The sequence below is a fragment of the Ranitomeya imitator genome, chromosome 4, assembly GCF_032444005.1.
Source record: "Ranitomeya imitator isolate aRanImi1 chromosome 4, aRanImi1.pri, whole genome shotgun sequence".
In the NCBI taxonomy this organism is placed as follows: Eukaryota; Metazoa; Chordata; class Amphibia; order Anura; family Dendrobatidae; genus Ranitomeya; species Ranitomeya imitator.
The window spans coordinates 687946123-687973997 of record NC_091285.1 but is presented as its reverse complement, the minus strand read 5'-3'; the positions used below and the strand labels follow the sequence as shown (position 1 = coordinate 687973997).

General features: G+C 46.2%; 1 protein-coding gene across 1 annotated transcript; it reads right to left on the bottom strand.

Moving 5' to 3' along the window:
- Positions 1–2814: 2814 nt before the first annotated feature.
- On the bottom strand, positions 2815–14878 carry LOC138674717 (extracellular calcium-sensing receptor-like). Its single transcript, XM_069762534.1, has 7 exons — positions 14749–14878; positions 12241–12325; positions 6861–7152; positions 5633–6454; positions 4718–4951; positions 3816–3939; positions 2815–3734 (listed from the first exon to the last, which is right to left on the bottom strand). Exons 1-7 carry the CDS (start codon positions 14876–14878, stop codon positions 2815–2817), a joined length of 2607 nt encoding a protein of 868 aa, XP_069618635.1.
- Positions 14879–27875: the final 12997 nt, after the last annotated feature.

The window sequence follows — 27875 nt, the reverse complement described above, 5'->3', positions numbered from 1 at the left end:
GGTGGTTGGTAATGAAATAGTTTATCTGCCTTCCGTTCGCTCGTAACACTCTCTTTCCTGGTTGTAACAACAGTAGACAGGAGAAGACATCAAGTGGGAATTTATGGTATAAAGAAAACTAAGTGACAACCCTATGAGCAGAGTCATAACAGGAAGCTCTTCGGTGCCAAAGCAAATCTAAAGCACCCCCTACCTATCAAGTTTCATTTATAATCCTTGTGTCTTACGTGGCAAAGTGAACACTGGGCTCCTTCACGCACCAGGGTCCAGATGAGACTGATACTAGTGGCCCCTTTCCAATAGGTGCTCTAATGGCTGCCATTAGTTGATGTCCTCAAACATCTGATCATTTATTGAAATAGGAAGTAAAAAAATAGAATAGCACCATATTAGTTTTTTACCGCATTTATTAGTCTAAATTATGACTGAAAAATTGGAATTGGAAATAGTAACATGAAAAATGGCACCAGATCACTGAAGGCCACTCATACACATTAAATATCTGCTATCCACCTTATTGATCACTCAATAACTACAGTATCTCTCCCGAAATTCAGCTCGGCCGATGCTCCTATGTTCTCTGAGAAAGACACTGAAAATCACCTCTGGCAGCAGCTCATTTGCGTAGCGAAACAAAAAGGAGTGGCCTCTGAAATCCAGCAGCCGGAACCTTCTCTCTCCAATCATAATCTATTAAGGGAGAGTTGGGAGGACCCAATACTAATTAGATTGTTGGCCGATCCCAATACATGGGCGAAATCAGCTGACCTAAGTCTAATATATATGGAGGCCTTAGTGGAACATTTTCTCTTCTAAGCTTTGGTAATAGACTTTAGTCACAATTGCATTATGTGGATCCAGATCACTATCCACAACAATGTCCACATATAATCTAATGCTAATACATTTCTATATGGTATGAAAACTTATTATGTGGTTGACTTGGATCTGCACAATATTGATATGAGCTAGTTAAACTGCAAGACATAGAATATAAAGGATTGTCATTGGCATGATGTGTTCAATTGTATTCACAGTGTATATAGTGGCTTGCAAAAATATTCACCCCTTTGCATTTTTTTGTGTTTTGCTACTACACAACCTGGAATTTCACGTTTTTTTTGAGGGTTTGCATCAGTTCATGTAAAGACCATGCCTACAACTGTGAAGATTTGGTTTTCTTTTTACTGTGAAGCAAATACCAAATAGGACAAAATAACTGAAAACTTCAGTGTGCATAAATATTAAACCCCTAAAGTCAGTACTTAGTAGAGCCTCCTTTTGCAGCAATTACAACTGCAAGTCGCTTTGGATGAGTCTTTATGAGCTTTCCACATCTTGCCATTGGGATTTGTCCCATTACTCAAGGCAAAACTGCTCCAGCTGCTTCAACTTAGATAGTGAACAGTAATCTTCACGTCTGTACAAAGATTCTCAATTGGATTAAGGTCTGGGCTTTGACTATGCCACTCAAAAACATTTCAACACTTTTTCTTAAGCCACTCGAGTGTTGCTTTAGCAGTATACTTTGGCTCATTGTCCTTTTGGAAGGTGAATCTCCGTCCCAGTCTCAAATCATTGAGATAATGAAACAGGTTTTTCTCAAGAATATCCCTGCATTTGAAGCCATACATTTTCCCCTCGACTTGGACCATTTTCCCTCTCTCAGCTGCCGAAAAATATCGCTAAAGCATGATGCTTCCACCACCATGTTTCACTGTAGGGGTGTTGTTCTTGGGAAGATGAGCTGTGTTGGTTTTGCACCAGACGCAGTGTTTGCTTATTATGGTCTTATCTGACCTCAGCACCTTCCTCCATACATTTGGGGAGTCTCCCACATGTCTTTTGGCAAACTGCCTCTCTGATTAATGTCCTCCTTGCCCGGGCTGATGGTTTTGGTGGGCAGCCCTCTCTTGGCAGGTTTGTTCTCTCCTTTTGATAAAGGATTTGACGGTGCTCCAGGGAATCATCAAAGATTGGGTTGTTTATTTATAACCCAACCCTGACTTATACTTCTCTACAACTTTGTCCCTGACTTGTTTGGAGATCGCCTTGGTCTTCGTGGTGTTGTTTGGAGATCTCCTTGGTCTTCGTGGTGGTGTTTGGAGATCTCCTTGGTCTTCGTGGTGGTGTTTGGAGATCTCCCTGGTCTTCGTGGTGTTGTTTGGAGATCTCCTTGGTCTTCATGGTGTTGTTTGGAGATCTCCTTGGTCTTCGTGGTGGTGTTTGGAGATCTCCTTGGTCTTCATGGTGTTGTTTGGAAATCTCCTTGGTTTTCATGGTGTTTGGTTAGTGGTGCCTCTTGCTTAATGGTGTTGCAGCCTCTGTGGCCTTTCCATAAAGGTAAAGTGTATATACTGACAGACATGTGACACTTAGTTTGCATATAATTGGATGTCCTGTCACTAAGCATGTGACTTATGAAGGTAATTGCTTGCACCAGAAATTTTTAGATGCTTCAGAGCAAAAGGGATGAAAACATGCCAATACATGACAATTTTTAGTTATTTGATCACAAATTTAATTTATGCCTATATTTTTGTCACTTCACCTCACCAACATAGACTGTTTAGTGCTGATGCATCACACACAAATCAGATTACAAAAATATTTAGACACAGGTTGTAATGTAACAAAATTGGTAAAAATCCGGGGGGGGGGGGACTATTTTTGTAAGCCACTGTATAATATATCTACACTTTTAGACATATATTTGTAGTTGAAATGCTCAGTTTTACATGAATTTGTTACTCTTCTTAAGCAATGTCTAGGGTTTTCTGATATAGTAATCACATACGGAGGTCAAGGATAGAACTAGGATGTCATACTTTGGTTAAACTCTTTTCTCATTAAATTTTGCCTTACATTCAAGTGAGATTGCAACAATATGATGAAACATTTGGGTAAAAATATACAAACAACAATGGCCCAACTGGAGGAAAGAATGGCAAAGATCTCCATGGCCACTGTGTACTTCCCACGGGAACTCAGAGTTGCTGGGATGTAGGAAATCCAGACACAAAGGAAGGCCAACATGCTAAATGTAATGTGCTTGGCCTCATTGAAACTGTTAGGAAGTCTCCTAGCCAAGAAGGCCACAATGAAGCTGACTGTGGCCAGAAGACCCAAATAACCCAACATAACCCAAAAAGCAACAGGAGACCCCTCATTACAGTTAAGAATGATGACACTGGATGGAGTCTGTGTGTCATACTCAGGAAATGGAGGAGCGTAAGAAAGCCAAGTCACACAGACCGATATCTGGATCAGAACACAAATCGCAATAAAATAGTAGGACAATTTTCCCCCAGTCCATTGTCGCAATCTAGTAATAGGCTTGGTGGCCTTGAAAGCAATAAGTACTGTTATGGTTTTGGCCAAGACACAAGAGATGCAGAGAGTAAATGCCAAGCCAAATGCCACCTGACGCAACATGCACTTCTCAGGATGTGGATATCCAATAAAAGCTAATGAACTAAGGAAGCAGGAAAATAAGGCAACGAGGAGAAGACAACTAAGGGACCAGTTATTGGCTCGGACGATCGGTGTTGTCTTGTAATGAATAAAGATGCCTAGAGCTCCAATTGGGATGAGAGATGAAACAATAGACAGGGCTGCCAAGCTGATACCCATGGATTCATCAAAGGAAAGAAATTCAATGGTTCTTCGTAAGCATAAGTCCTGCTGGGTATTGGGCCAAGTATCCCAAGAGCATTTTCGGCACTCCACAGCATCTAGAGAAGAATATGAGAGTCAAACTGTTTGTACATTCCCCTTATAAGCTGTATTATAACTTCCTACCATTTTAATGGTACCTGTCTCATTTGAAATCTCTCCTTTTGGGCATTGGACACACTTGAAGCAGCACGTTGGCTTTCCTGGAATTGTCATCTTTCGGAATCCAAAAGGGCAACTCGGACTACATTTTGATTGAGGAGTCTAAATATACGTTTTCACAATATAAACATTTCCACATTGAAAACTTGATAACAAGGTATTATATAGGTACAAGAGAGAGCCTTATATTTCACCTGTACGTATTCTGCCAAAGCTTGTAGAAGGTGAGGGTGCAACAACTAGACAGAATAGGCAGATGCTCTGTTTGAGTGAGTAGACCAAAGATATGGATGGAAAAAACTCTAAAATTGGCTTTGGTTTTGTTTGCACGGGTTCTGAATTTGGATATGGGACAAAGCCACTAGCAGTAAACTCTAGCAGCAGTTTATTTTCCCTCAGAATTCGGCATGCTAAAATCCTACAACCCAGTTCTTATTTCGCATGGTATTTACCATCGGTGAAGTTTGAAACACCCTCAAATATGGTCTTCTGACAACAATCAAAGGTGTAGGGCCACTTTCAGATATGTGAAGTAAGAAGGTGAGGGCGGCTGCCAGGAGAAAAGCTGCTTTAGCCCATGGAATCTTTTACAAAGTAATGGCTTGATGGACATGTGACCATGTATCGAGAACTTCACATGTGCAAAAGGGATTTGCTGTTGAGGGAGTATGTGCTATTACTAAGAATTGTAAGGATTATTAAACATTACAATAAGGATCTAGGGAGATGAAGCTTGTCCCACCACTGCCTAAATACAAAATGATAAAAAAATTATGACCATAAGGAAAGTACCACAAAGATCCACTTGCCAAATCTCTCTCACCCTGACCCCAGTCTACCTGCATGTGAGATTAAACCTGTGCAGAATATCATGTCTTACCTCGGTATGTCCTACATCAGGGCTCCATATAATATCTCTATTGTTAATTTTCATTTGAACTCCTTCCGGCAATCTGGAATCATAAGTTCCCACTATCTTCTGCTCCATGGAACCAGTGGCACTCATCTGCCAGTTTACAATGTCGTAGAGGGCAGGAGGATCTCCTTTATTGTCAAAAAATATACGAGTTTTGTCTTCAGTCTCAAAATCTACAGTCTTAATATAATGAAGTAGCTGAAGAAATACAAAGGATAATTCAATTACTTTCTAATTAACAAATTCACAAATGTAACAATTTTAGAGCCAGAAGTCATTTTTTATTCAACCAAGTATTACAAAGAAGAGCTCACTCAAATATTGTCTACTGTAAGCTTTCAACAGAATGAGAGAATTCCCAAGAATGTTCTCCTCAAGTCTCTGCTCGTGTCTCTTAAGTTTATGGATAATTATCCAGACCCGGTGGCTTAACTTGAAGCTATTGGGCTCCAATGCAAAAGGCCTAAAAACCCCAATACACATTAGATAATCCTGTCGATATCGACGAATTTGGCCGCCAGTCTAATATGTATGGGGGCCCCCAGATGATTGTCGGGGGAGTTTGTTTTCCAGCATATCTGATATTGGACTGTAGATAATTACATTCTTTTAAGAAAAGTTGCTGCCAGAGATGTCTGGAAACATCTCTTTCATAGACAACACAGAAACACTTGGCTGAGCAACTGTTTCTGCGTATTGGACAGTTGGTGATATAGCTGCTGAACAGCTATAACATGGCTCTTATCTGCCATGTGACATGTAGAAGGCTCACAGACTTTTTTGAGACTTTTATGTCCTTGCAAGAACTCAACTCTGGTCAGCTGCTGGAGACCAGAAGCTTTTAGTGGTCAGAAATATGTAAAATTGCAACATCTTTACCTGCCAAGGTTGTAAGGATGAGATGTTGCCGCAAGTACCATTAAGGAAAGGTCCTTTTCCTGGTTGACATTTCAACAAGTTTTGTATAGCCCATGCAAAGGCATAAACTGCTGTGTAGACATTAAATGTTATTCTAAGGTCCACGTTAGCCATGGGACTTTCTAATTTTTCATCCCCGATACATTCATTGATGGTTTGGTTGAGCATGGCTTCAGCTCTAGTATGGAGGTTGGCCCACTTGCAAGAGAATATCTCTTCCCAAAACTCAAGTAAAAAGTGATCACTAGGAGAATTAGATGGATGCATGTTGTTTAGATGTTCTACAAATCCAGTCATCTGCTCTCGGTGAATAGCAAAACCTATAGTGCCCATTAACACTGGTTGGAACTTTTCTTTGTTAAGAAATATAGAAGTTGACCATGATTCACTGGCTATCCAGAAGTTCCCAGTTATATTTTGCTTGGCCAACTCTTCCACCACAGGCATGAAATGAATGTCTAAAGACATGACTAGCACCACCTTGGCTGATGAGTCTTTGATAACATTAACAATACGTGGAGCACCTCTGTTGGGTTGTCCAGTCATGATATTCTCAATGAAGGCCACACAAACTCCAGCTTGGACTATTTCTTGCTTTACTACCTGAATGGCAAACTGACCATACTCATTGTCAGCAGCCAGTAACCCGACCCATTTCCAACCATAGTACAGGATTAGCTCAGCTAGACCTTGAGATTGAAACGTATCACTTGGTATTGTACGGAAAAACGAGGGGAATACGTTCTTATTGCTGAGAAGTGAACTGGTGGAGAAGTAACTTATCTGTAGACAAATGAAAGAAAAATAACTTTATAAGCAAGTACAATGTAGCCTTCTCCTACCTGAAGACCATTAGGATTTTGTTTTGTCCCGGTGTGGATCAATATGGTGAACATATTGACTACGTAAACAGTGACATGGGACACATCAGGTAATCAAATCTATGGAGTGAAGCACCTAGAAAATATGACTTGACAAATCTTGATTTTCGTTACATCTGGCTTTTGCTGTATGTGTGAACCAATTTAAGCAAGATCAGATAAATATATAGAGGAATAAAGATTGTAGTAATGTATGTACAAGATGTGATGATGGAAAGTGATATTTGCATAGAGAATTATTTAGGCTAGGAACAACAGCTCAGTGGCATTATCAGCTCCTCAAACGAGGAAGGCCATGTTCACCTTACCTGTGGATAACTGTATAGACCCAAGATCTGAGCCATGAGGATTGAGCGTGTAGATGCAGAATCGCCAACAATCCCAGCCAGTGTTCCTTCGTCACCACATTGATAATTTGGGACACTTGTTTCCCCTCCAGATAACATCCACAAGGTGCCTTCTGCTGCTCTCCTCACGACCGTGCAAGTGTCATAAATCTGGAATCCCAGAGTGATATTGGGAAGAAGATCTGGATTTTTATTGATCTCCTCAACGGCAAATATAAGGGCTTGCATGCTCTGGAAGGATCGAACTTCAAGTCTATAGGAGTAAAATGTAAAGGGTTGAAGGTTTTTTTTTGCACATACAGTCATGACCAAAAGTGTTGGCACCCTTGAAATTGTTCTAGAAATGAAGTATTTCTCCCACTAAATTATTGCAATTACACATGGTTTCTTATACCCATGTGTATTTACTTTGTGTGTATTTTAAGAACACAAAAAAATGTGAGAAAAAAAGGCAAATTTCACATAAAATCCCGAAAATGGCCACCTTTCCAAAAATGTGCTTAAACAACTTTGTTTCAAGCATGGGATGCTTGTTCAAACGCACCTGTGGGAAGTAACAGGTGTGGGCAATATGAAAATCATACCTGACCCCAGATAGAAAGGGAAGAAGTTGACTCAATCTTTGCATTGTGTCTGTGTGTCCCACACTAAGCGCAGAAAATAGAAAGTAGAGAAAAACCTGTCTGAGGACATGAGAATCAAAATTTGTGAAAAATATCAACAAGCTCAATGTTACAAGTCCATCTACAGGGATCTTGATGTCCCTTTGTCCACAGTGCGCAACATAATCAACAAGTTTACAACCCATGTCACTGTAGCTAATCTCGAAGGACATGGACGCCAGAGAAAAATCGATAAAAAGTTGCAACGCAGGATAGTCCGTATGGTGGATAAGTATGTATCAAGTATAAAAGAAATTCAAGCTGTCCTGCAGGCTCAGGGTGCATCAGGGTCAGTGCTAAGTCTCTGTTTACATTTGATTGAAATGAAACGCTTTGGCAGGAGACCCAGGGTACTCCGCTGCTGACAAAGACATGAAAAAGGTAGACTTCAGTTTGCCAAAATGTACGTGAGTAAGCCAAAATCTTTCTGGGAAAGCCTCTGGTTGACAGATGAGACCAAGCAAGAGCATTTTGTTAAAGCATATCATTCTAATGTTTACCAAAAATGGAATGAGGCCTACCAAGAAAAGAACACTGTACCTTCAGTCAAATATGGTGGTGATTCAAAAATGTTTTGGGGTTGTTTTGCTGCCTCTTGCACTGGGTGCCTTGACTGTGTATAAGGCATCATGTGTTAGGAGTCAAGTTCCCACCGCTGCACAGGGGGAATCTCGAACCATGTCTGCTGCGGTCTCCCATTCTGCATCGGCCGCAGTGGAGCCTGCTCAGCGGAGACGTCGGTCGCAGCGTCTCACTGAATCTGATACTGTGCAAAGAGTTACCGCTATTGTACCCTGCACTGGTCTGCGGCGAGCAGGCTTTTCTGGGACTAAGTCCTGCTTTGCACACACTGAGCATGCTCAGGGTAAGATCTCTCAGTGGAGATCAAGGGTCACATGCTCAGGTACTGCAGCAACTTCCATTGGTTCTCCAGGAAGGTCCTGTACCTGATCAAGTTCTGTGGCAGCCTTCCATTGGTCCTTCTTGGAAGGTCCTGTAGGTGCTACACCTATAAAGGGTTCTCATGACCACTTGGCCATGCGCTACTATCAAATATGTACGAGCTCAGCGCCAGTGTGGTCGTGTGTGTGTGGTCAGGGACCCGGCTGAAATAAGCCCCTAGAATGCTGGCACCTCCGGCGAGGAGTTTTGTGTATGCAGTCTGGGACCCGGATGAAATAAGCCCCTAGTATGCTGGCACCTCCGGCGAGGAGTTTATGTCTGAATTCAGGGCTGGCTAATAGCCATTAGAATTCCGGCTCCATCGGAGAGGAGCTGTGTGTTGGTTGGACTGCATGACCACTGCCAGCTCTACACAGTAGCTGTGTCCCCTGTGAGCTAAATAGGGCACAGCGTTCTCTTTATTACGGGCTCTGTGAATTAACAGAGTTCGTTTATACTAATTTGCTTAGCCGCTTTGCTTAGCAGCAGGTTCCTTCCTTCACGGTTGATCCCAGGTTGCGAACGCACCTATCTCATTTAATAAATATATTCGGTGCGTTCCGCCAATTCTAATATCATGAAATCTGAAAATTACCAAAGGATTTTTGGATCACAATGTAGTGCCACTGTCAGAAACCTGGATTTGTCTCCTAGGTCATGGGTCTTCCAGCAGGACAATGACCCAAAGATACTTTAAAAAGAATTGGATGGAAAGTGCTGGAGAGTTCTGAAGTGGCCAGCAATGAGTTACAAATCTATATACCATTGATCACCTGTGCAGAGATCTTAGAATCATAGAATCATAGAACCATAGAATGTTAGTGTTAGAAGGGACCACCAGGGTCATCGTGTTCAACCCCCTGCTCAATGCAGGATTCACTAAACCTTCTCAGACAGATGTCTGTCTAACCTCTGAAGACTTCCATTGAAGGAGAACTCATCACCTCTTGTGGCCACCTGTTCCACTCATTGATCACCCTCGCTGCCAAAAAGTTTTTCTTCTCCCTTTTTCTTCAGTTTCATTCCATTGCTTCTCCTGTTTCCGTGTGTAAATGAGAATAATGATGATGCCTCTTCCCTGACATCCCTTCAGATATTTGTAGACAGCTATTAAAATAGCTTAAAAAAAGATCTTAAAATTGCTGTTATGAGAAGGCACCTTCACATAGGAGACACCAGTTTGCAAAAGAAAAGTGATCCAAAATTCCAGCTGAGAGGTGTAAGAAGCTTGTTGATTGTAATAGGCAGCGATTGACTGCAGTTGCGGAATTTATTCCAAAGGGTGTGCAACCAAATACAAAACTTAGGTGTGCCAACAGTTTTGTCTGACCCATTTTGGAGGTTTTGTGTGAAATTATGTCCAGTGTTTTTTGTGTTGTTCTAAAATACAGGAAGGAAATAAACATGTATATAACAAAACATGTGTAATTGCAGTAATTTTATGGGAAAAATACTTCATTTTCTGGAACAGCTTCTAGGGTGCCAACACGTTTGGCTGTGACTGTACTTGGTATCTGTAGCTTTTCTTCCATTTTTAGCCCACTTCCTTTTCTAAAACATTTTAGGCTGTATTGATTTGATTGATTGATTTGTATTGATTTGAGGATATGACCGGAACTCGTGTAGTTTTGATGACCACAGTAACATTCTTCTTTCTTAAAAAGGAAGGCATTGGCTATTCTTTATTTTCACTGGTAACTTACTTCCGAACTGAGAAAAGCCAGATATAGAATTGGTATTTGCTCCCATAAGAAGGCAGCTCCTTATCTCCAGTAGGACTGGAACAAGTTAGAAGGTTTCTCTTCCACATTGTTGTTTTTATTATTGGATTTCTAGTAGTGATGAGTTAATCAATCCATGAAGGATCTAGTGTTGGTCAGTACATGGGCAACCACAGATCATCAGTTCCCAGTGGAGCACAACTTACATGGCAAAATTGTTCTCTATCTCCAGAGTTACGGAGTAAGTCTCTCTTTCCCGTAAAGTGTAAGCTCTAATGGTCACGAGGATTCTCTATCTCTCTCTTTCTCCTCTCTCCTTCCTTTTCAAACAATTACAGTATTGAGATTCATCAGACTTTATGTTCTGTGAATCTAATGCTTTGAGAAACGTTGGCAAAGTTTGAGATATTGAGTTCTAAAAGATCCACTGAATCTTAATTTCTGGGTAACGCAACACTTGATCTCCAAGGACGTTAAGACCAAAGCCTTTGGAATTGTTGACCTATTTATCATTGTGCAAATAGACTATTTAGGGTTTAAGGTTAGCTGAGAATTGCATTTTACAATAATGGTGGTACATTACCTCCGTGGCAAGAGGTTAACTGATCGTTCGATCAGTGGTTGGACATTGAAACTTATTGTGGAAGGAATTCATACATACAATCTAAAGTGGTCACATATGAGATAACTATATCGTATAGTGGTCCAGGAATCATGATCCTTCAAAAACTTAATTTGCTGCTGTCCCTTAGAAAGACCAAATGCCGGGAATTGGCATAGGTCATTGTGCTTTCCATATATCTGCTTTGAAGAACCATACCTGGTCCTTGTGTCCTGGCTTTGCTATGACAATTGTGATCATATAACATCCTAGTATCGGATATTTGGTATTGTTGAGCCCTCCACACCAGTGCTGGACTTGAGATCTACCTACTGCCCAATCAAAACAAATATAACCCTTATAGATTTCGATAGACTTACAGTTGACATTTAAGATCTTCTGGTTTTCTGGCAAAATGAGTTTCTGCATAAATTGTTTTCACATGAATGGGGAAAGTGCCTCCTATGACCAGGTCCCCAAACTGACTTAGATACCCGCTGATATTGCCACCAGGTATTTGGCAGCCTACAGTGGACGTCACGCCTTCACATCCTTGCACAGCGCAGGTAGACAAAAGCCAAACCTCACAAAGCAACAGGGATGTGATCTTATATAGACACTGCATATGTCGTAAGGTTACAATCAGATCTAGCAGATGAACAGTCAGATAATATATCATGATTGGGTTTTCCATAGAGACATGGGACTAGAAAGTTAGTAAGGTGAGGAAGACCACCCAAAGAGCCTCAACTAATTCTATCTTCTACTAAAATAGTGGGAAATCTTCCAATATGAGAAGTCTTAGCCTGACATACTGTAGATAGTAAGAGATCTGTAATAGAAAAACCAGGCACATTCAAGTAAATGTATCCATTATTCTTCCTTTTTCACTATTTTCTTCCTTCTCCATCTTTCTCTCTCTATATTTTCTCTTCTGTTTGCCCTTTGTTTACATCCAGTCTCCTCCTTTCTTTTTCTTTATACTTCTTTCCTTTCTCTTTTCTTCCTTTCCCTGCCTTACTCTCCTCTTCCTTTTTCCTTCTTGTCCTCTCTCCTTCCCTTTTTCCTCTCTTTCTACTGTTCCTCTCCTTTCTTTTTTGCCTTTTTCCTCTCACCCTTTCCTTCTTTTACCTTCCTTTTGTACTCTCGTCTCCCTTACTATTCTTTCTCCTACTTTGATTTTCTGTACTTCATACCTATCCTTTTTCCCTTCTCGTCTTCCCCTCACTCCCTTTCCCCTCTTCTCCTCTTTTGTTCTCCTCTACCCTTCTTCTCCCTTCCTTCACTCCTTACCCCCTTTTAGCGTCTCCTTTACCTTTCCCTCCTTCCCCCTTTCTCCTCTTTTACCCTCCTCTTTATCTTTATCTTCGTCTCCCTTCACTTTTTCATTCATTCCCCTTTTCTATCTCCCTTACCTTTTCTTTCCTTCCTTTTCTATCTCCTCTGGCGTTTTCCTCCCTTCCTTTTGCTTCTTATCCTTTCTGGGAAACTTAGCGCCACCTAAAAATCAGATTCTCTACGTCTGGTCACTCACAAAATGTCTTTTTAGTGCCATAAAAAGTCAATAATCCTAGTATTGTTTTTCACTGGCAGTGAACAATATACTCCGCCAATACAAAATCTTCCTCCAAAAATATATTTTAGTCTAGAAAATATCTATAACACAGCCAAACCCAGGCACTTTAGGGCAGCTGAGTCTCAGTCACATTTGGAAAAGTATTTCATGTACCCACGGCACACACATAATGCCATCTCAGAGATAGCGAGAGGATTTGTCAGTACATGGGTTTATATACTTAAAATATGGATTAGTCCTGGGGGGGCTGGAGTGCAATTATTGTAACTGGCTACAACTCCCAAGTGACTTGTCATCATTTTTTATTAATGCAATTTACAGACCGCTCATAATACAACCAACCACCTGAAATAAAGTAAACATTATAAATGCTGCCCTGCTAGGAGGCATTAGGTGAGATCTTCTAAAAAACAAAGTTGGAATCATGGAAACATTTTTGATGGAGATGATCTTGGTTACTGTAAATCTTATAAATAAATTAAATTTTACCACACTTTTGCCAGAATTCTTGAATTAACTCTTTAAATATACCAGGGTTAGACTAGACTGCATTGAGACCTCCAGAGAAGTGACTGGTGGTCCAGCCTCCATGTGGCACCCCAGGAGTCCGGATGCCACAATGGCATTGCCTTCCTCATGGGGTGTAATGTCATGCCTGGACGCAAGGAGGGATTCCCTAATCGGGTAATACAAACATACACCTTCCTAACTCCAGGCCAGAAGGGGGAGCTCTTAAGGCTGTGTGCACACGATGCAGATTTGGTGCAGAAAAATCTGCTGCAGTTCTGCACTAAATCTGCATCTCCTGGCAGAATCTGCAGGTGCGTTTTTTATGCGTTTTTGATGCGTTTTTTGAGCACAAATCTGCACAAAAAACGCATAAAAAACGCATAAAAAACGCATCAAAAACGCACCTGCAGATTTCTATTATGGAGGGGTGCAGAAACGCTGCAGAACTGCACAAAAGAAGTGACATGCACTTCTTTGAAATCTGCAGCGTTTCTGCGCAGATTTTTCTGCACCATGTGCACAACTTTTTTTTTTTCACATTGATTTACATTGTACTGTGATCACAGTGCAGTTCTGCAGCGTTTCTGCTGCAGAAAAATCTGCTGCAGTTCTGCACTAAATCTGCATCGTGTGCACATACCCTAACCCGGTTTCAGGGTAGCTTCCCTCTAAGTTCTAGTCTGGAGGCGGGGTTAGTGAGTTGTGTGTGAGACACTGAAGGGAAAGTAGGCAAGAGAGAGGAGCTGGGGGTCTGGAGCTGCGATTGGGCTCACCCCAAGATAAAGCGCAAAGAGACCGGACACCGGAGTCCGTGGTGGTGAGAGCATTGCATACTCAACCACCGAATCTGGAGGGCAGGAGATTACAAGTCTCTTAGCCCCAACTGACATCCGGAGGCAACACAGCAGGTCAGGAGCCTGGGGCTGCCAGTGAGAAGGCAGTGTCCAAGGCAGGCTCAGCCTGTCAGCCATACATTTTGGAAGTACAAACACTGAGAGGACTTGTGCAGAGCTTCAGACAGCAAGGGTCAGAGTACAAAGAAGGAAGGCCTCCGAACCCACCTGGTTAGGTGGATCCCAAGCTGTTTCCAGCCTGCTCAAACCCCATCACCAACTGCCACCTGTACTCTGGACTGTTCCTGCATTTTGTCACTAAAAGGTAAAGGAAACTGCTATCCCTGTGCCCTTCAATTATTTCCTGCACCCTCAGTCCTGCACCCCACCGTCAATCATCCATCTTACCAACTGTTCCGGTAGAACTGGGGACTAAGCTCTACCTGTGGGGAACTATACCAAGTCTGCTGCAACTCCATCAGCCCCAGTGGACCCCTTTAAGCAGCATCGGCCATCCCTGGCCGAATACCACAGGTGGCATCACAAATTATCCAGACTTATTCTCCACTTTCACTCATCCCCATTTACTGGCTGCCCAGGGCCACGGACCGGGTCACTGCCACTGTGAAGACCCCTTTAAGTACCACCGGACCAGGCACGAGTACCCCATGGCTCTAGCGGGAGCTTCAAACTTGGCGTCACAAACATTCATACCCCGGCATCAGTGATTGCTGTGTGCCATAGACTTTGTTAAACTGAGCGCTGCCTTTGCCATGCCGCGTGGTGCATCAGGAACAGAGGAGGTGTGTCTTCGTGGGTGGAGCCTAAGAAAAAGAGCACGAAGGAAGCTGCACTCTGGGCCCTGCTGTGCGTGGACAAAAGAAGCCCCGGACTAGAGAACTGGAAGGAACACCGTCCATACCGCCGGTGGAGCAGCCGCAGACTGCGGTAACAAAACGTCGGGCCTGGCTGAGGTTAACTAGGGCGGGGGGAATATGTCCAACCGGGTGGAGATCCAGCTGCAGCCGCAGCCCCCAAGTTGCTACCAGATCCCGTGGTGGTCGCAGCCTCTGTAGACCAGCCGGATACAGCCGCAGCTACAGCTTGTATACTGCCGCTATCGATGCCATACATACCGGGAGCCGCCTGGTTACTGCAGTACTCAGGGGAATCACATACTCTGAGCGATTTTACGGAGAGACTTTGCAGTTTGTTTGAAGTGTACACCATGTACGAACATCAGAAAGTCAGCATCCTCACTGGCCAGTTAATTGGTGCAGCTCAGAAGGAAGTAAAGTCCTGGCTGGACACTGATAAAAAGACTGTCAAACAAATCATGGCCAGTTTAAAGGAGACCTTTGACACCAACACCGCAGCAGAAATAAAGATGAGATTCTTTGGGTGCAAACAAAGGGTGCAGGACAGTATACGGGACTATGTCCTTAATCTCCAGGAGGCACTGCGGGCCATTAAGCAGGTTGACCCTGACAGCGTGCAGAATGGGGACAAATTGTTAAAGGAGCAAATTATTGAGGGACTTCTGTGTAGCACCGACAGGACACAGCTGCGCATCTTGGCCCTACAAAACCCTGACCTGGACTTTGCACACTTTAGAGATAGGGCCATCTGGGTGTTGCGTGAACCAAATTCCAGCCGCACGGCATCCCCTAGGCGCCCAGCAATTACATACCACCAGGAGGCGGCATCTTTTCTTCAGGACCCCGTTGAGGCCGACGTACAGATCCTGGTTCATGACTCTGATGCAGGACTGCGTCTCCAGGTCCAGGAGCTGACCAAAAGTGTGGTTGCATTAGCTAAAACCATGCAGTCTATGCAGATTTCCTCAAAGGGGAAGATCCAGCTGGCCTCCAGTCCAGATGATGTCCCGTGGAGATGGCAGAAGAGGATCCCAGTGACCAGAGGGAGAGACAATGACCGCTACGAGCAGGATGGACAACCCATTTGCCGTCGCTGCAGCAGGGCAGGACACATCGCAAGATTCTGCAATTTACATGAGCAACCCCTGGGGCAGAGGGCCAACCCCCAGGAGTAAGATGACCAGGCCCACAAAGCTGGCGAGCCAAGTACGTTGGAGGATGACCGGTCCTCCCAGTTGTGATTGATGAACGCTTTACTGGACACCGACTCTCAGGTGACGACTATGCCATATATTCTTTACAAACAGTACTGGGCTGACTCTGGTATTACCCGTGGCCCTGATAATGACCTAACAATAGTTGCCAGCAATGGTCAGCCTTTGCCACAAGTGGGGTACAAGGAGGTGACCATTAAGGTGGGGCGGGTAGAGCTGAAAGCCCAAGGTGTGATAATTGTAGATATTGATCGACGAGAATGTAACCCAATGATGACCTTAGGTACTAATGTAATAGAAAACTGTTTGGCAAGGTTATTGTGATGTTGCAACAGGTGAGCGAAACTGCTGGTTCCAGTGAGCAATGGGTCCTGCAGAAGGAGATCAAAGCACTGATGCAGAGACAACAGGTAGAACTATCTGGTGGAGAAGTCGGCAGTGTCTGAGTGAGTGATCCGATCCCCATTGCAGTACCCCCAAGGAGTGAAATGTTAATTTGGTGTTGGGCAGCCATAGGCCTCAGGGGCCAAGATTTCCAGCCTCTGGTAGAACCGATGTACTCTGATAGTAGGCCCACTGTCCTGACAGCCAGGGGGGTCCGCAAGGGGAGGGTACCGATACGCATCCTAAATTGTAGGGAAAAAGAGGTCCATTTACCCAGATATGCCACCCTTGCTAAACTGTTCAATGTCAGTAACAATGCCATACAAACAGCAGAACCCTTGGTCCCGTCCAACCAGGAGGAGGACAATGGCTCTGCAGGACAGCCGGGGGATTGGTGTCAGAAATTGCACGTAGGCATTGATTTCACTCCGTTGCACCAAAAGCATGGGGCTTGCCGAGTGGTCCAGGAATATGAGCGGGTATTCAACAAGCACCCACTAGACTTTGGGCAGGTAAAAGGGGTCCAACACCATATCCCCACTGGAGATCATCTGCCCATTAAAGAAAGGTACCGGCCTGTACCCCCAGCTCACTATTAATGTGTCAAAGATATGTTACGGGAGATGAAGGAGGCTGGGGTGATCAGAGATAGTTGTAGCCCCTGGGCAGCTCCGTTAGTCCTCGTTAGAAAGATGGTACCATGAGAATGTGTGTTGACTACAGGCGAATTAACCGCATTACACACAAGGACGCCTACCCATTACCTGGAATTGAGGAGTCACTAACTGCACTGAGATCCGCTAACTATTTCTCCACCTTAGATTTCACTTGTGGGAATTGGCAGGTTCCTGTGGCAAAGGCAGATAAAGAGAAGACCATCTTCATGACACCTATGGGCTCTCCAAGTTCAACTGCATGCCATTCGGGCTGTGCAACACACCAGGTACGTTTCAGAGGATGATGGAGTGTTGCCACGGGCACAAGAACGTTGAGACCGTTCTGCTGTACCTGGATGATGTCATTGTCTTCTCCAAAACCTATGAAGACCACTGAAAGCACCTGGCTGAGGTGTTTGAAACCCTGTCCAACTTTGGCCTGAAGCTGAAGCCGTCCAAATGCCACCTGCTGAAGCTCAAGGTGCAGTAGCTAGGTCACATGGTAAGCGCCGAAGGTGTGGCACCGGATCCTGAGAAAGTCACCGTGATCGGGGACTGGCCAAAACCCAGCAACATTCATGAAGTACGGCAGTTCCTCGGGTTGGTAGGCTACTACTGAAGATTCATCAAGGACTTCTGCAAGCTAGCCGCACCCCTGCAAGACTTGCTAGTGGGCCAATCTAAGAAGGCCAAGAGGAAGAATCCTCCGTTCAAATGGAATGACAGGTTGGAAGAATCTTTCATCGTTTGAAGTTGGCTCTCATAGGAGATGAAGTCCTGGCCTATCCTGACCATGACAAATTGTTTGTACTCTACACAGACGCCAGCAACATGGGATTGGGAGCAGTGCTGTCCAAGGTGTAGAAAGGCAGAGAGAGTGTGATTGCTTACGCCACCAGGAAGCTTTGTCCCACCGAAAAGAACCCCAACAACTATAGTTCCTTTAAGTTGGAGTTTCTTGCCATAGTCTGGGTTGTAACGGAGCGCTTCAAGCACTACCTGACTTCAGCAAAGTTCACCGTTTTCACGGATAACAATCCACTCACTGTAAAATAGCAAGGCTAGGTGCATTGGAACAGCGATGGATGGCCCGGTTGTCTAACTATGAGTTTACCATCAAGTACCGAGCAGGGCATAAGAATGCTAATGCTGATGCACTGTCGAGGATGCCCAATTTACCAGAAGAGGGAGAAGATCTGGAAACACTCGAAGAGATCGAGTTACCAGCTTTCCACCTCCCCAGGGCGGCCCAGTACTCTCATTGTGTGAGGAACAAGTGCAATGACAGGTGAGAAGCCACGCTGAACCCATTGCCCCACCATGGATGGGCAGAAATGCAGGATAGTGATCCAGCAGTCCACCTAGTAAAGGAGCTACTGACACAAGCTGACTCTGGTCCAGATGCTCCACAAGAGACCCAACAGTTTTGGAAGGAGAAGGGAAAGCTGTTTATCTATGAGGGTTAGCTGTGTCGGAGGAACATCAACCCATGCACTCACGAACTAGCAGGTGGTAGTCCCGAGGTGGGATCCGCCACTGGTCTTGGAAGCATATCACGATGGAGCAGGACACTTCAGATGGAAGAAGTTGGCAGTTCTACTTTGTGAAAGATTCTACTGGATTGGCATGAGTAAAGCCATTGAGACGTGGTGCCGAGAATGTGGCCTCTGCAACCTGTGCAGGAAAGACTGTAACAGCCAGAGGGCTCCCCTACAGCCCATAGTCACCAAACAACCGCTTGATCTGGTAGCCTTGGACCACGTGAAGCTGACCCCAAGCCATTCAGGCTATGTCTACGCCCTGACCATAGTGGACCATTACTCAAGGTTCCTGGTAGTCGTGCCTGTCAAGGACCAAACAGCAAAGATGGCAGCCAAGGCATTTCAACAACACTTTTGTTGACCACATGGTTACCCTGAATAGGTGCTCACCGACCAAGGCCCAGCCTTTGAGGCAGAAGTGTTCCAGGAGTTCTGTAACCTGCACAGATGCAAGAAAATCAGGACAATGCCATATCATCCACAGACAAATGACATGTGTGAGAAAATGAGCCAGGTGGTAATTGACTTGTTGAAGACCTTGACCCTGGAAGAGAGAAACCTGTGGCCAAAGAAGTTGCCGGACTTGGTAGACTTATACAACCATATTCCGGTGAACTCCACCAACTGCATGCCAGCCTACCTAATGAGAGGGAGACCTGGCAAGTTACCTATTGACTTGAACATGGGAGTCCTAACACCTGAAACCACATCACCAGATGCAGACTGGGATACAGAGCAGCAACAGCAATACCGCAAAGTACAGGAATGCGTGGAAAGAAGTTTGTCCCAAGCAAGACAGAGAGAAACTATAATCAGCATGCCCCTGCAATTCCCTTGTCACCTGGAGAATAAGTTCTCAAATGAAAAAGGAGAATGCACAAACTAGATGATCAGTGGGAGGCTTAATCATACACCGTCATGCCCTCAAACTTTGATAACACCAAGGTGTGCTTCATCAGTCAAGATGGAGGAGAAACCTCAAAAGCAGTATTAAGAGATCATCTGAAGGTATGCCCTGACCAACAGAGAGACAGAGAGAAAGACAAAGATACCCCTCAACCCATAGAAGAGAAGAAAAAGAAAAGCCATACCATTCTTGGAGACTTTCCCCAGGCATGGAGACAGGTAAACCAAGCCATCGTAGTACACGTCCTGATCTTTCCCCAACAGACTGCACCTGAAGCAGCACCAGAGCACAATCGGACAGCAACTTGGCCCCAACTACCACTCTGCAGCAGTTTACATTTGGCATAGTTGGCAGGAGTGATCCATGCATCCAGAAAACTTGATAGATGCAGGGAAGGATCTAGCTGAAACAAAGATGACTCTGAACACCAACAACAAGATGGTGTTGAGTGTCACAAAATGGCTAGATGGACCCTCCCATTGTCGTTGTACCCCAAGAGAAAGGGCACGATAGTCTGTCGAGCCTAGGAAGAGACTTGTCTAGAAAGGCCAATCCGTGGTGAGCAGCGCTGCCCCCAATGGGCTCAATGAAAAAAAAAGAAACCATGCCCATTGCAGCGAGTCAATAGATAATTGGGAACGGGAAACCACTGGGTAAATCTGACAGGGAGAAGGACTTGGGGATCCTAGTTAATGATAAACTTACCTGGAGCAGCCAGTGCCAGGCAGCAGCTGCCAAGGCAAACAGGATCATGGGGTGCATTAAAAGAGGTCTGGATACACATGATGAGAGCATTATACTGCCTCTGTACAAATCCCTAGTTAGACCGCACATGGAGTACTGTGTCCAGTTTTGGGCACCGGTGCTCAGGAAGGATATAATGGAACTAGAGAGAGTACAAAGGAGGGCAACAAAATTAATAAAGGGGATGGGAGAACTACAATACCCAGATAGATTAGCGAAATTAGGATTATTTAGTCTAGAAAAAAGACGACTGAGGGGCGATCTAATAACCATGTATAAGTATATAAGGGGACAATACAAATATCTCGCTGAGGATCTGTTTATACCAAGGAAGGTGACGGGCACAAGGGGGCATTCTTTGCGTCTGGAGGAGAGAAGGTTTTTCCACCAACATAGAAGAGGATTCTTTACTGTTAGGGCAGTGAGAATCTGGAATTGCTTGCCTGAGGAGGTGGTGATGGCGAACTCAGTCGAGGGGTTCAAGAGAGGCCTGGATGTCTTCCTGGAGCAGAACAATATTGTATCATACAATTATTAGGTTCTGTAGAAGGACGTAGATCTGGGTATTTATTTATTATGATGGAATATAGGCTGAACTGGATGGACAAATGTCTTTTTTCGGCCTTACTAACTATGTTACTATGTTACTATGTTATAATGGACGGAAACTGACAGGAATTGGGCAGGTGAACCAGAAGTAGCTCTACCCGTGGAGGGATGGAGACTTAAGGTGAAACACACTGGAATACTGGAATTAGAGCAAGCTGTTGCATCAGCAGAGGTGCCTGGAGCTTGCAGCCCACAACTAGCCGACTTCATGTAGCCACCAAGTCTCGAATACAGACCTTGGCTTTCACCACTGGGGTTCCTGAGGACTGACTACAGAAGATCCAGGATCCAGCAACTGGTGAGCCATCTGAGGGGGCTGGGCTGGTCAGAAGCGAAGAGGAAATGAGCCAGAACCAGGGCCAGGGACATGCTAGTGGGACCGGTAGCCTCAAGGTGCTGTTAACTGGCTTCCTGGGGTAGTGATTGCCTATGACAGTCACCACAGGCAGAGGTTTATCAAGGAATACGGCACCCACCATAATGTCCTCTTTGATCAAAGAGTGTTCGAGACCGAACACCAGACCCGAAGGCTTCAGGAACTAGTGACCGGTACCATGATCACCTGCCTGAAGATGGAAGGCCAGCAGAGGTGGCACGCCGTCGGCATGATCCGGGAAGGCAGAGAGCAGGATGAGCCTTTCCTGCAGAATGAAAGAGCCTGGGAGAGAGACATTGAGGTGGCTTGAGTTGGTCCCTTGGGGTCCCCTCCTCCCACACGAAAGCAGGCAACAGTACAGGTGATGCAGGGGGCTGAAGACCATTTATACATGTCGGGGGCTCCAACAGTACCTGAAGCTGTGTCCCTTGCGGCCCAGGTGGCTGGGAATCTGGCTCGGGAAAGCAGGTGGTGGCAGTCTTCACAGTTTCCCGAGGGAGAAAATGCGTACACCTGAAGAGGATTCCGCTCTGTAGGGCTCAGTTTGGTCATCGCACCAAAGAAGCGTCACTCAGAAGGAACTGTTCTGGATTCATGAGTGCAGGATGCCCTAAAGAGTGTCGGGAAGCCCCTAATGCTGGCCCATGGCCAAAGTGTTTTGTTCCCCCCCTCCAAGTTTGTGTTACACACGTTGCATACCCCCCTTCTGGATTGTGGGACTTTGAACTCTTAAAGAGCCAGAAACACTTTTCTGTCACTATGGACTGTGTAACTGAAAGGAAATGCTGTTCACAAAAGGTGGAGACATAGAAATGGACGACCTGAGCATCGAACCAGGTCAGGACTGTCTTAAAAGACAGTTGAGGAATTGTATGGACTGTGCTCCAGAACTACTGGAGCTGTTGCTGTGTTGGCCAACAGGCCTGTAAGTACAAAGAACTTAGAAATGCGGTGTCAGTGTCTCCAAGTTGCTGAGATAAGGGTCATGCAGACCCACGAAGGAACTGGATTATACCCATGGACTGTCAGGCAACTGTTAATGTGTGAACCTAAGTGCTGTTGTTTTCTGGAACATGGACTCGGATGGACATTGATCTGTGTTCTGACCAAGAGGACTGCTTACTTAAAGTTTTTTTTACAGGAAAAGGACATGTTATGCACCCAGAGCTGTTAAGTTGGCCTGAGGGGGCCCAGGAACTTGTGCTCTTTGATTTTGGGGTCAGTACACTTACTGGCAGGGGACTCTCTATTCCACAGAAGAGAGAAGACTAATGGTTTAACCCCTTTCTGCCAGCTGACAGAATAGTACGTCAGCTGGCAGATCCCCCGCTTTGAGGTGGGCTCCAGCGGTGAGCCCACCTCAAAGCCGCGACATGTCAGCTGTTTTGTACAGCTGACATGTGCGCGCAATGAGCGCGAGCGGAATCGCGATCCGATCACGCCCATTAACTAGTTAAATGCCGCCGTCAAGCTCTGACAGCGACATTTAACTAGCACTCCCGGCCGCGCGGCCGGGTATGCTCGCACCGCTGACCGCCCCTTAACATGATCGGGGGTCAGCGGTGCATTGCCATAACAACCAGAGGTCTCCTTGAGATCTCTATGGTTGTTGATGGCCGATTGCTTTGAGCGCCACCCTGTGGTCGGCGTTCAAAGTACACCTGCCTTTCTGCTACATTCATTCATGGCCAGAAGTTTTGAGAATGACACCAAAATTATATTTTCACATGATCTGCTGCCCTCTGGTTTATATTAGTGTTTGTCTGATGTTTATATCACATACAGAAATATAATTGCAATCATATTATGAGTACCAATAGGTTATATTGACAGTTAGAATGAGTTAATGCAGCAAGTCAATATTTGCAGTGTTTACCTGTTAGGGACTGGCGGAACGCACCAAGAATCAGATGTTATGGTATTAGGTGCGTTCGCAGTCCGAGGTCCACCGTGCAGGTAAAAGACCCTGCTGCTAGTAAGACGGACTATATGGCGGTACTAAGTATACACACATGGGTTAACTTCATCCTGCGTGAAGGAAGCGATCCTGTTGCGTCACAGGACCGCAGTACCGCACATAAAGCGCGAGCAAGAAGTCAGCGGACTCAACCCCTACACAGGATTGAAGTCCGATTAGACACTTGCTGGCACAACACCGCAACTGGGTGTGTCAGAGGAACATAAATAATAATATTAAGGCACAAGAGTGCGTGCGGTGCCGCACTGACGGACACCACTAACCACCCAGGCTTGGGTCAGGAAAGCGCAGAGCAAGCGCACAGCGCCGTACTGGCGGACACAGCAACTGGTAGCTGTAATGTGTGTTTCGTGCTGTTGGATAAGTCGGGCGCTAGATAGCAAACATACACCTTCCGCGAACAGACATTCAATAGGGAGGGTTATTTAAAGAGCGACTTTCACTCACAACACACACACATATTTACAAGACAATACTAGCGCATGGCCGTGCGGTCATGCGCAGTTTATATAGCTGCAGCACAGGAAACAGCTACAGAAGTTTTGCCCTTCCAGGACCTGCCAAAAGGACCAATGGGGTGTGCTGCAGTACCTGAGCATGTGACCCTCGATCTCCAACGGGAGATCCTGCCCTGGGCATGCTCAGAAGGAGAAAAGCAGGACTTAGATCCAGAAACGTCCACTCGCCGCTGCCCAGCACTGGCTTCAATGGCAGAAGCAGGAAAAGCAGCAGTAACTCTTCGCAAAGAGTCAGACTAAGCGAGACGCTGGGATCGATGTCTCTGCTGAGCAGACTCCACTGCGGCTGGAGAAGAATGGGAGACCGCAGCGGAGACGGATCGAGATTCCCCCTGTGCAGCAGAGGAAACTCGACTCCTAACATTACCCCCCCTCCTTGGGCCTCGCTACGTTCGAAGGCAGCAATGAGCTGCGGGGCCCGAATGTGCTCAACAGGCTCCCAGGACCTGTCCTCGGGGCCATAACCCTTCCAGTCCACCAAATAAAATTTTTTGCCACGTACCACCTTGAACCCCAAAATAGCGTTCACCTCATAATCGTCCGTAGACGAACCCGATGTCCCAGCAGATGACTCGGAAAACCGGGACATATACACGGGTTTCAAGAGGGACACATGAAAGGTGTCGGTGATACCCAGGCGTGGCGGAAGGGCCAAACGATAGACCACAGGATTAACCTGCTCGAGGACCTTGAATGGGCCCAAGTAGCGAGGAGCAAATTTAGTGGACTCAACTCGCAGCCTGATGTTACGGGCGGAGAGCCACACTTAATCGCCAGGAGCAAAGGTCGGGGCAGGGCGCCGATGTGCATCGGCGGAGGACTTCATTCTCTCCTTCGAGGCCCGAATGGCATCCTGAGTGCGGTCCCAAATGTCCCGTGCCTCCACTGCCCAGTCTGCCACCCTGGAGTCAGCAGAGGACACGGGCATAGGCACAGGAACCCGCGGATGCTGGCCGTAATTAAGGAGGAAAGGAGTCTGACCGGTGGAGTCGGCTACAGCGTTATTAAGGGCGAACTCTGCCCATGGTAATAAAGATGCCCAGTCATCCTGCCTGGCAGAAACAAAATGTCGTAGATATGTGACCACAGTCTGATTGGCCCTCTCTACCAACCCATTCGTCTCGGGATGATATGCGGAAGAGAGATTTAACTCAATGCTGAGAAGACGACAAAGCTCTCTCCAGAACCGAGATGCAAACTGGGGACCCCGGTCACTGACAATTTTGTCTGGCATGCCGTGTAGGCGGAAGATGTGCCTTATGAACAACGCTGCCAAGGCCCGTGCAGAAGGTAACCGTGGGAGCGGCACCAAATGCACCATTTTCGAGAAATGATCAGTAATAACCCAAATGATGGTACAGCCGCGAGACTTGGGCAAACCCACTACAAAGTCCATCCCGACCATCTCCCAGGGCCTGTCTGCCACCGGCAAGGGATAGAGTAACCCAGACGGCCGTTGTCGAGGAGACTTATTTTTGGCGCATGAGACACACGCCAGAACGTAATCTGTGACATCTCGGAGCATATGCGGCCACCAGTACGTCCTCGCCAGCAGCTCAGATGTCCTTTTTGTCCCAAAGTGTCCACCCACCCTGGAGGAATGAGCCCAAGAGAGAACCTCCGGTCGCAAATTTATGGGCACAAAAGTCTTGCCCGGAGGCACAGACTCAAGCGACACCGGAGCCATGGTTCTCAAGCTCTCAGAAGGAACAATAAGCCGAGGCTCTCCTTCCTCCTCCTCAGATGACACAACAGAGCGAGAAAGAGCATCAGCTCGAATATTCTTCTCCCCAGCGAGATAATGGAGGGTGAAGTGGAATCGGGAGAAGAATAAGGACCATCTGGCCTGGCGAGAATTTAGCCGCTGGGCTGTTTGCAAATAGAGCAAATTTTTGTGGTCTGTAAAAACTTGAAAGGGAAAACGAGCCCCCTCCAAGAGATGTCTCCACTCTGAGAAAGCCAATTTCATCGCTAGCAACTCCATGTCCCCGATGGAATAATTCCTCTCTGCTGGTGTGAAGGTCTTGGAGAAGAAGAAGCATGGATGCTTCCGACCTTGAGCATCCTTTTGGAAGAGGACTGCTCCAGCACCAACGGAAGAGGCATCCACCTCCATTATAAACGGCTTATCGACATCGGGACGATGTAGGATGGGAGCGCTAGCAAAATGAGACTTAGTAGAAGAAAAGGCCTTGGAGACCTCTTCAGACCACACTTTGGGATTTGCTCCCTTCTTGGTGAGGGCTACCAAGGGAGCTACCAAAGTTGAGAAATGGGGAATGAACTGGCAGTACTCATAGTGCCCATCTCTGGTGTTAAACGCCGTCTTCCATTCGTCCCCCTCACGGATGCGAATCAGGTTATAAGCTCCCCACAGGTCTAATTTGGTAAATACCTTAGCTCCCCGTAGCCTATCAAAAGCTCAGAAATCAGGGGCAGCGGGTACTTATTCTTAACGGTGATGGCGTTAAGACCCCTGTAGTCTATGCAAGGACGCAACTCTCCATTCTTCTTCTGTACGAAGAAGAACCCTGCCCCTGCTGGTGACACTGACTTCCTAATAAACCCTCTTGCCAAATTCTCCTAGATGTACTGGGACATAGCCTCCGTTTCCGGGAGAGAGAGGGGATAGACACGCCCCCGAGGAGGTTCTGCTCCAGGCAAGAGATCTATAGGACAGTCATAGGGACGGTGAGGCGGAAGGGTCTCCGCGGCCTTTTTGGAGAAGACGTCTGCATAAGACCAATAGTATTTGGGGAGAGTAGAGAGATCTGCGGGCATCTCAGTGGTGGAAACCTGAACGCACTCTTTCACACATCTGCCCTTACAGGATTCACTCCAACCCCATATCCTCCCAGAGGTCCACTCAATATGTGGGGAGTGGAAACGGAGCCAGGGTATTCCCAGCAGAATCTCATCCATTCCCTCGGGAAGGACAAGAAGAGAAATAATCTCCTGGTGGGATGGGGACATGGCTAACGTGAAAGGGACAGTCTGATGTGTGATCTGTAGCGGAAGTGTTGACCCATTCACCACTCTAACGGTTACTGGTTTGGCAAGCATAACCAGAGGTATTGCGTGGCGCAGAGCAAAAGCAGAAGACATAAAATTTCCTTCTGCTCCTGAATCCACACAAAGCTCTACTGTAAGAGTGGATGTGCCTAACAGGATTGTCCCTTTAAAGGACAATTTGGAGGAAAATGCCGCTGTGTCCAGTGAACCTCCTCCAATGGTCACTAGACGCGATCGTTTTCCCGACCGCCGTGGACATTTATTAGCGTAATGTCCTGGTTGCTGGCAATTTTTACACACCACAGGTACTCGAGCGGTCTGAGACCTAGGTCCCGCTCGAGAAACCTCCATGGCCTCATGGGAGTCAGACGCCATAACAGGAGATTCTAGAGGTTTGGCAAAGGTGGGAGCCAGCCGAAACCTCTGCCTACACTGGGTCCGCTCCAACCTCCGCTCGTTAAAACGGAGATCGATGCGGGTAGCTATAGTAATAAGCTCCTCCAGTGTGGCGGGAATCTCCCTGGTGGCCAAGGCGTCCTTTACATGATCTGCCAGTCCTTTCCAGAACACCGGAATAAGGACTTTATCCGGCCATTCCAGCTCAGAAGCTAGAGTCCGGAATAGGATGGCGAACTGGCTGACCATGGACGAAGCCTGAGTAATTGCCAACAATTGGAGCGCGGTATCGTGGGTGACACGGGGTCCCAAAAAGACCTGCCTCAGAGCGTCCAGGAAGATAGGAGCACTCTGTACCACACGATCACCACGTTCCCAAAGCGGCGTTGCCCACTCCAACGCCCTGCCCGACAAAAGAGACAAGATGAATCCCACCCTCGCCCATTCCGTAGGAAAACGTGCAGCCAGCAGCTCGAGATGTATGGAGCACTGGCTCACGAATCCCCGACATAGCTTACTGTCACCAGCAAACTTGTCTGGAAGTGGGAGATGGGATAAGGTCGGAGCAGGGGTGGCAGCGGACAAACTGGCTGCAACTGCACTTGCAGCCTGAACAGCGACAGCAGTAACGTCCACAGCTGAGGTTGCACGCTCTAGAGCCGCCAACCTACCCCCCAGCTGTTGGATGTACCGCTGTGAACGCTGATCGTCCGTCATTACTAGCCAGACCTTGGCGCTAGTATTCTGTTAGGGACTGGCGGAACGCACCAAGAATCAGATGTTATGGTATTAGGTGCGTTCGCAGTCCGAGGTCCACCGTGCAGGTAAAAGACCCTGCTGCTAGTAAGACGTACTATATGGCGGTACTAAGTATACACACATGGGTTAACTTCATCCTGCGTGAAGGAAGCGATCCTG